The sequence below is a fragment of the Penaeus vannamei genome, chromosome 28 (assembly GCF_042767895.1).
Source record: "Penaeus vannamei isolate JL-2024 chromosome 28, ASM4276789v1, whole genome shotgun sequence".
Taxonomy (NCBI): Eukaryota; Metazoa; Arthropoda; class Malacostraca; order Decapoda; family Penaeidae; genus Penaeus; species Penaeus vannamei.
In genome coordinates this window covers 6,848,297-6,858,360 of record NC_091576.1, presented here as the reverse complement: position 1 = coordinate 6,858,360, position 10,064 = coordinate 6,848,297, and the positions used below count along the sequence as shown (strand labels likewise).

The following is a 10,064-nucleotide window of genomic DNA, read 5'->3' as shown; positions in this document are numbered from 1 at the left end:
ATCCCTGTGTACGAAATCTTAGTTCAGAGGTGGAGATTTGTGTGAGAGGTCGAGGTGGGCCAGCCTTTAATAAAAAAGAGTCCAAGAGAAGTGTCAACTTTTTTACAAATGACATACCTGTAGCTGGAATAAAGAAGTACACCTAGGAGCTTCGCTCATTTTTAAAGACCAGAGCCACCATAAAAATTCTTGGAGACTATACCCTATGACCCTTATCCTCTTCATTTGCCCTCTTGACATCTCACCAAATATCCACATCTGCCCTGGGTATCCTATTTTCTTCATTTTCCCCTTAGGCATCTAACCAAGTGCCCTGGGTTCTCTGTCCCCTTTATCTGCCCATATAATACCTCGCCAAGAGTAAGGCCTTGCCTTAGGTCTCAATTACATCTACTGAGCACAGAAATATATAAAGTATTGGTAGCAGGAAGGGCATATGGCTATAATAAATACTCTCAAGTACTTATGATGCTCAAACAATGACAAATATGGATTGAAAATGGATTTGGATAATATCCTGTGAACATCATGATACATATCTTAAAAATTAGAGAGCAATGAATAAAATATAGATATTGGAATTGAATATATCTGTATATAAAAATACTGGAAGATGACATGTTTATATAATTTCAAAGCAGAACACTGTATTCTTAAATTATGAATTATTGTCACAACACTTATGAAGCATGCTGTACATTCAGTTCTCAAATCCATATCAGCAAAAAATTCAGTACTTTCTTTCCCCAAACATAACTCTTTTTTATCCATGTTGGATACTGTAGCACCTCATATAATCAATATCTATACACCTATTTATTGTTCATGATTTCTAGCAGTCACTCCAAAACACTGGAAGGCAAAGAGTAGGAGACGGACAGAAATACAGTACCAAACTTTCACGAGTACATGAATTTGTCCTACATTAACTCTTTTTTCAAAACTGTCTAGATAAATAATAACAATGATATTGATAATAAAAAGGACAATCTGTCTGTCTTACAAAAATACTGTGAGCAAGAAAATATTTCAATACTCTAAACGCAAAAACAAGTACAGAAAAGATTAGCTTATAAATCTTCAAATGAAATGCAAAATCCATGGCAACCCTTCCATTATTCTAAAATACAAGAAGTAATGGCAATAGCACAGGTACAGTGGTATTCAACCCCACAGAAATATTCTGGTCGTAAAAGAATTTTATTTTCTATCTGGCAATTCCTTCCAGAAAAGAAAGTCCTTCAACTTACTTATGATATATAAACCTATACAAGGCTTTTTGAGCTGTATATCGAGACCCATGCTCTCCAGCCCAGTTCTTTTCATTATACAATATACTTTGTAGCAAAGATATTGAAAATTTCAAAAACATTACAGATTAAAATTCACAAGTCCAGCAGGATTCCCCAATGCATGAGTAACAGATTTTCTGAACCTGTGCAGCTCAGGGTAAACTGGCAGATAATGCACGTACTGTACAAGACTATCATTACAAACACAACTCATAACAAAAGCACAAACAAAAAATTATGGTATCCCTCCACAGTGATGAGTAAGTAATTAACAACTTTCAGATTCAAATCAATATCTTAAATCTGCAAAGCTGTCAAACCTATGAATCCGAGAGTGCTAAGGTTGAATCTGTACCAACTTTTTTTCTTTCTTTCTTTTTTCTAATGAAAGCACATGCACAAATTTCATGGAAGCAACATCCAAATGGAAGGAATACCAAAATAAATAAAGCACTTAACTCAGACCTTCACGTGACACATTCTTAACTATAGTAGTTCCTGCACTGAACATTAATTCAGTGATTCCACTCCTCCAGTAAAAAGTGGAATGTATCAAAATATCTTTATAGTAATGAGGGAGAAGAACCAGCACAAAATTCAGCAAATATAAATGGAATTCAGTATTTTTGTGCTCTTCTGCAAATACATGTTTTACAATCTAAAATTGTCTATATTTCTCTTCTTTATCACATGTTCAATGAACACAAAATACAAAAGGTAATCTTGCCGAGAGCAAATAAAAAAAAAATGTGATTCTATGTTATAATGCACATCCTTTGAAAAATATTTGCAAACTGTATACTAATGTAAAATAAGATTTTACATATTATCATATGAAATCATTGTTAAAAACAAAAAATACCTATAATAATGCTAATATCAATATCAATACTAATATTTTTTTATTGATAACATAATAATAAATATAATGATAATAATAATAATAATATCATTATTACTATTGTTATTATAATGATATTAATAATAATAATATCAATAATAATAATAATAATAATAATAATAATAATAATAATAACAAAGACAATAACATTAACAATAATAATAATAATAACAATAATGAGAAGAAAAATAGTAATAATAGTGATCATAATGAAAAAAAAAAAAATAAATAAATAATAATAATAATAATAATAAAAATAATAGCAGAAAGACATTTTATAAGCACAAATGAAATATCACGCAAAAACAACATCTCTCTTTTAAAATCAAGTTTGTGCCAAGGCAGACTACCAGACCACAAATCAAACGTCTTAATAAGCTGCAAATCTAAATCATTATTCCTTTCTCAAGCTCTGTTTGAACAAAATGCATACGACATCTAGACAGAAAATTCAGACCACTTTTTGGTAGTTCACCCTGCTTTACTGGAACACGGTAAACTTCAAAAACGCTTGCAAATGTGCCGAGTACAATAGCACTTGGCCTGGTTGCGCTTTGTTTTCGAGAACATTTGAAACATGTGTTAATATCAGTTAACTTCAAATTTATTGCTTATTTATAACCTTGATAATTTAGTCTTTCAAACTATTATCAATTGTGCATTTAAAATCTAAGCCTTTACCAGAAATTACATTTGACTTATGGATCTGTCTAGGCTAGTACAGGTAACAGATGGCCCTAGGAGGAATTTTATCATATTTGTTGAACCACACTTGCTATTAGAAATCTTCGTTACCCTCATAATATCAGAAAAAGATGCCATGCTTTCCAGACTAGCATGAGAGACAGACATCAATTTGGTACTGACTGTTCAAAACTGAGACTTGAAATCAGCTTTTCCAAATGAGAAACAAATGGAAGATATTCCTGAAATATTCATTATGAGCTCTACTACCTGATGTTGCAAAAAGAAGAAAGGAGAAAAGGAGAGAGAGGGAGGGGGATGGGGATGGGGATGGAGAGGGGAGAGGAAGAGGGAGAAGGGGAGAGGAGGGGGAGAGGGAGAGGGAGAGGGAGAGAGGGGGGGGAGAGGAAGAGGGCAGGGGAGGGAGGGGGAAGAAGGAAGGGAGGAGGAGAGAGAGGGGATAGGGGAGAGGGGGGGTAGGAGGAGAGAGAGGGGAGAGGGGAGGGAGGGAGTGAAAAAGAGAGAGAGAGAGAGAGAGAGAGAGAGAGAGAGAGAGAGAGAGAGAGAGAGAGAGAGAGAGAGAGAGAGAGAGAGAGAGAGAGAGAGAGAGAGAGAGAGAGAGAGAGAGAGAGAGAGAGAGAGAATTAAACTTAAAAATCACATAGCCTTCTAAAGAAAAGCCGGTCTTACAAACTGTTAATTTCAGACACAACCCTGGCCAGCCTTCCATAACAAGTCATTCCAGTATACCTATAAATTACCCATGAGGTAGCACTAGCTCGGTGATTCCATACCCGTCACTTGATGTGATTTACAAAGAGCCAGCTACATTAACACATAGGGAAGTGAAGTAGTCAAAAAATGAAAGTAAAAAACGTTGTGCTTCTTTCATTGTGTTATTCATTGGACAGCACCATACTTCAGGAAGCTTGTTATTCAGATATACTAGTAATAACTTCAACCTCAAAATGCATAAAATATACGTGTATGTGTTTGTATATATGTTACATAATAGATAGTAATATATTTTGTAAAATTATCAGCAACCTTTTTACTAAACGACAATTTAGCATTTCGAGTAAATCATCTCACAAACTACATATCATAGGACAAAATAGTCATTGTGAGAATAATTACCATTTCATATCTTATCACTTGTTGCAGTGCCCTGAAGCACACTTCGACTTCTTAGCTGTCTCATATGTATCATCCAGCCGTTCACCAATTTCTGAAATCATGAACCAATTAGCGATAGATAAATGCATTCACATAAAATTAAGCGCTTGACGCATAATACTGTGTGCACATATTACTTTAATTATAGAGTATAGGCTATCACAACTTCAAGCACATAGATAACTAGAGTCTCCAGTTCTTCAATACATGATATTCATTGATTATCCAGACCATTAAAAAAAAGCCATGTTTTGATCTTACAGAAACTCCAACACACACACACACACACATTTATACTTTTTTTAATACTCAACACACACACACGCATACACACACACACACACACACACACACATACACACACACAAATACATACAATCTTTTTTCTTTCATACTCAATACTTCCATAATTTAAATACACACTCTCTCACACACACACACACACACACACACACACAAAAATACAGACACACACAAAACGCACACACACAAACAGACACAGACACAGACACAAACACACACACACACACACACACACACACACACACACACACACACACACACACACACACACACACACACACAAACAGACACAGACACAGACACACACACACATTCGTACAATTTTTTTTCTTTCATACTCAATACTTCCATAATTTGAATACACACACACACACACACACATACACACACGCACAGACACACACACACACACACACACACACACACACACACACACACACACACACACACACACACACACACACACACATATACACACAGAGGAAAAGATAAACAAAAACAAAAACAAAAAACAAAACAAAACAAAAAAAAAGTAAATCTAAGTTTTTAGATTAGTAATAGGATACATACTGACAGTCCCAGAGGATTTGCGAGTGTCACAGCCTTTCACCTCTTGCAAAACATCACGGTTGAAGGTTAGTGCAGCCAGCCGCATGAACAGGGCTTCCACATTATCTCCCGTCTTAGATGACACAGCCCAATACTCAGCCCCAAGACCATGGGCAACACGGCGAGCCTGTGCTTCAATCTGGTTGTAGGCTCCCTCGCTCTGAAAAAAGTGCAAATGCTGACATGGAACAAGAGGTGTAACCAGGGAATACTAAAGTAAACTTTCTAAAAATCAGAATCATTTGAAAATTTTAAATTCTGCTAATGTTACATACTACAGTAAAAGAAAGAAGGAAAAAGGATTAAAGAAAGCAAGAAAAATGAAAAAGACTGACAAAATAAGAATAAGAAAGAAAATGAGAAAGGGAATCCAGGGATGAAAGAGACGAACAACTTACCATAAGATCTCGTTTTGTTCCCACAAGAAAGACCAAAGGACAGCTATTGATATTTGCCTCTCGTGCCTCCTCAAGCCACTGAGCCGTGTGTGCCAGAGTCACAACGTTTGTCACATCAAACACAACCATCACAGCTAAAATGAAAAATCAAATTCAGGAGTAAGTCTTTTTATTCCTGTACAGTCTGAAAATCTTATATATTTCAGGTTGTTTATATATAATATCATTACAACTATGACTACTACAACTACTGCTACTACTAGTACTACCACTAATAATATCAATAATAATAATAGGCACCATATTATTCATATCAATAACAATGATGATAATGATCATAACACCAAGAGTCTACCTATTCTTATCATTATACTTACAAATAGCATATGTTAATACATGTTAAAAACTACAGAAATCAGTAATTCAGTTAAAGAAAATATCAATAATAATGATTACAAAGGAAAAAAATAATGAAATATAGAAAAATTAAAATGTAAGAGCTAAAAAAAAAAAAAGAAAACGGAATGAAAATTAAAAAAATAAAAAATAACAATATATCAAATAAAACCTAAAAAGCAGAAAGACTGGAAAATAAATGCAAGAGACACAAAATTCATACCTACCATGAGCACCTCTGTAATAGGATGCAGCTATGCATTTAAACCTCTCCTGACCTGCGGTATCCCATCTGATGAAAAAAAGTAAAATGAGTAAATAAACAATAAACAAAATAAAGAATTACATGGACTGAACCATCAATGATATCCATTCTGCATTTGATCATCACTTGTTCAAACACAGTTATTCATTAAAAGCAGTGTTATAAATATAAAGATTTATTTCAGTTAAACAAATCAGTTTACTTACATCTGTAAATTAAAGGGAATTCCCAAAATATCAAATCTCTCCACTTCGAAGTCTACTCCTATTGTTGCTTTATAATTAGAATCAAAAACCTGGTGACAAAACCTGAAAAGAATAAAGTAATATCACATTTTTAATAAAAAAACAACATCCTTTTAACATTAACAAAAAATACTACTTCACTATTTCTATTCTAACTTCCTCATTTCTACTTTATTGCCTTCCCTTTCTATTTAGAGCTGTCTCATATATCCTATTTCTCTTCCTCTCTTCCTCTCCCACTCTCTTATTATCTCTCTTTGTTACTATCCTCCTTGTTTCCCTATCTTTGTCTGTCTGTCTGTCTGTCTGTCTGTCTCTGTTAAATATTGCTATATGTTTCACATTGCTACACTCTCTCTCTTCATGCTTCTCATTTTCTTCTTCTCTCCTTCCCTAATATTCCTCACAAACCATTCCCTTCCATAATTCTTATTCTCTTCCTCGCACATTATATTCCGAGGGTGACGAAAAATAAATGCTCCTAACATATCAACTCAATTTAGTTCACTTTTGCTGATAGACACAGACTCTATCATCAATATTTGGAATGAAAATAATATCAGTCTTGTTATTGAAGAGTTCTCTCATGCTGCCACAATTCTACAAATTTAGTTACTTTTAATTCATCATTAACTCCGCCCAGGAGGTTATAGTCGCGTTTCTTCTTCAAACTTCATACTCCTTTCATTTTCATTCCTATTTTCATTCTCACATGTTCTCATACTTCTTATCTCTTCTTTCTCTTCTCCCCTAATTTGATCAACTTTACTCTGTTCTCCTTACTTTCATCCTTTCTTTTCTAATATATTTTAATCTCATTTTCTTTCCCTCTTCCTCCTTTCATTCATAAATTTGTACTCCTCTCTCATACTATCTTTGAATTTTCTAATTATTCCTTTCTCTCCTAATTCCCTGATCTTATATTAATTTCATTCCCTTCCTTATTTTCCTTCTTCATTCCTCTCATACTTCCTTCTTCCTTATCGTTACTATTCCATCCTTAATGAACATTCCTTCTTATCCTTTTGCTTACCTTTAACTAATTACCTTCTTGCTTACCTATCAACCAATCACCCTACTGCTTACCTGTTAACCAAACAAGTCTTGCCCGTAGCAACATCTCCAAGCACAATCATCTTCGATATCTTGAGTCCAGCTTGAAGTGTACAGTTTGCATTAGCTGCATTCTTAACAGCTTCATCAAAGTCATCCTGATTATAAGGAGTCGCCTGCATGTGCAAAAAGGAGGTTATGCGTTTTAAATGGTATTCTATTGTAGATAAAGAAGAAAAAAAGAACCTTTCCATAACTTTTATAGAAAAATATACCAATACATTTATATGAAAACGGAAATGACAAAGAAGTTTGCAGTTCATATTCACAGGAATTTCATGTTGTTGCAGAAGCTGTACTTACTTGGCGTATGAAAGGTGGAGGGAGAGAGGTGACAATGCGGTCTTTTTCTGCATGAGTTTGCAACATTGTGTACACTGCAGACCGGGTCAGTCGCATGAGGCCTAGAAAAATTAACAGTATTATGCTAAATTCAAACAACGACAACAGGTTACCATTTAAAACAAATGATTCTGACAATATGATATTCTATCATAATGCTTCATGAACATACTTGTTGAAAATTGACACAACAATAATAGAGCTAGTAAAAAACAGTGTAATTTTGCTAAAGATAAAGTGAACCAATTAAGTAAATGAATTAACCTGTTCTAAGAATTCAAACTGAAGTATGTGCAGTATCAGAGAAAATGAAAGTGCATTTAGTAAATAGTGTCCATTGATATGGGCCAAGCACAAGCAAGATATGTTGAGATATGGTAATGAAATTAATGAATGAGAGCAGTTCGTGAAAAGTCACAATTGATTATATAAGTGCAGGATATATCAGTGATGCGGAAATATTCTGAATGACAGCATATTAGTACACATGACATCTGTGGGTGTACATTTGCAAAAGTACACAAAAATTTGCAATGTTCAACTCACATGTATAATGATAACAGCTTGGAGTGTGACAGAAGCAGAGACAGCAACAGTTTTAGCAACACCAAAAAGAGTAGTTACAAATGCAACACTGCAACACAACACCAATATTAGTACTTTTATCAAACAAGCCCCTTTCCAATGACAATAACAATAACCCAACACCAAATACCAGAAGCAATTCACACAAAAAATGCAATGAAATCATACCATCCACACACATCTGTAAGTATGCCTGTACCTTTTTCTCTTCTATTAAGTAATATGGTATCTATAAAATATAAGGATTTTTTAATATGACTTTCACTATATTATATCAAACTAGAAAACCTTACACTATATAAAGGTATATAATACCTTTACAAGAACAAACATATCTGAAATTTTCTTCCTTCTAAGGAGAATAAGAATATTTGGTAGCATCATAAATTACTGCTAGTATAGAACTATTAAATTCCAATTTACTATCAGTATTACTCTCAGTATGTTTTATTAATCATCTGCCTAACTGAAACCAATATCATTATGTTTGGAAGGTCTGAAACTAGTTTCAACAGCTAAAGAAAGTGGGAGTTGTGAGATATATTATACAGTAAAAAGAGGCCAAGAAACAGCAATAAAAAAGCAGATAGAGACCACTGCAATACAGCTGGATGTCCATTTGTTGCATTAGGCCAAGATGTACCCAAGGCAAAACATCTACATGGCAACATAAGAGACACAACAAAATTACTGGCAATCTTTAGTGGATGCCTCATGTTATATCTTACCATGTGACAAATGCTGAAAAAGGTATAAGTGAGAAAGAACAACCTCGCAGTGTAAGGGATGCTTGATTACATTTTCTTTATATCTTCATATGAAAGATATGTATTTCTAATGAAGATTTACTTGAATACATCAAATACGTTTATTGCACTGAAGTCATTCACTATCATTGTCCTTTTACTGTCTCCCTGTGGCATCGCTAAAAAAAAAAAAAATTCCATTTATACCTTTTCTTCATTTGTCAACATGAGTACGGTTCATGAACAGTGATCTTTATAATTTTTTTTAATGCAATTTTTAAATGTACAAGTACACAAGACACCCAGGGTGATTCAAACAATTCAAGTGGCCTTCATTCCTTGGTGTGCTTTGGCCAACAAGCCTCCACAGGTACCATCTGAGAAAGAATATTTTCAAAATGTAAGCAATCTAACTGTTTATCTTAACTTTGTCAGAAATACATGTATTTCTGATGAAAATATAGTGGAAATTAGTCAAATACATTACCTGTATTGTTTAAATATTCATCGTTATTCATAACTTTTCTAAACTTCTTGAAATGAATATATTCCTAATTAAATACCATATTGTAAGACAGGATGATAAGCTTTGTCTTGCCATTATAAACTCACGTATACATCATAAATTTGCTGGCTTTTCTAGGGCACCAAAGGCACACTTTCCTCAATGATAGTTTGGTTTAACCCAAAGGATCCAGGTGCCTCACTGCCCTCACGTGGCCTAAAATCTAAGCATTAGGCAACTCTCCTGGACGAGTGGCATGTGAGCCCGGCCAAGATGAAGACTCGTATGCAGTGTCAAGATTCCTTGTCTCCCTTTTGTTATTATCTCTTTTGTTGCATATGCGTTTTTTGCTTTTTTGTTATTTTCCAATGTCTATACTTATTTGATATCCTGTGTAAAGACATTAATTGATTGTTTTCCTTGAACAGACTTCATATGATCTCTCAAAGTAGTTCATAACTTTGTGCAGTGACAATAAGTAACATTTTGTTATTTGTGTCATTA

General features: G+C 34.1%; 1 protein-coding gene across 2 annotated transcripts in view; it reads right to left on the bottom strand.

Annotated features, from left to right (window-relative positions):
* Nucleotides 1–3,349: 3,349 nt before the first annotated feature.
* RabX5 (RAS oncogene family member RabX5) overlaps nucleotides 3,350–10,064 on the bottom strand; it is an 8,549-nt gene continuing 1,834 nt past the window's right edge. The window contains exons 2-9 of one of the 2 annotated variants that reach the window (XM_070141303.1): nucleotides 8,271–8,358; nucleotides 7,686–7,786; nucleotides 7,356–7,498; nucleotides 6,231–6,332; nucleotides 5,987–6,051; nucleotides 5,364–5,497; nucleotides 4,927–5,125; nucleotides 3,350–4,105 (exon numbers count right to left, since the gene is read on the bottom strand). In XM_070141303.1, the coding sequence (XP_069997404.1) occupies nucleotides 4,029–4,105; nucleotides 4,927–5,125; nucleotides 5,364–5,497; nucleotides 5,987–6,051; nucleotides 6,231–6,332; nucleotides 7,356–7,498; nucleotides 7,686–7,781 (816 nt within the window). In that variant the 5' untranslated portion in view covers nucleotides 7,782–7,786; nucleotides 8,271–8,358 and the 3' untranslated portion in view covers nucleotides 3,350–4,028. The remainder of the gene's footprint in view (nucleotides 4,106–4,926; nucleotides 5,126–5,363; nucleotides 5,498–5,986; nucleotides 6,052–6,230; nucleotides 6,333–7,355; nucleotides 7,499–7,685; nucleotides 7,787–8,270; nucleotides 8,359–10,064) is intronic. The other variant, XM_070141302.1, reaches the window with a different exon arrangement.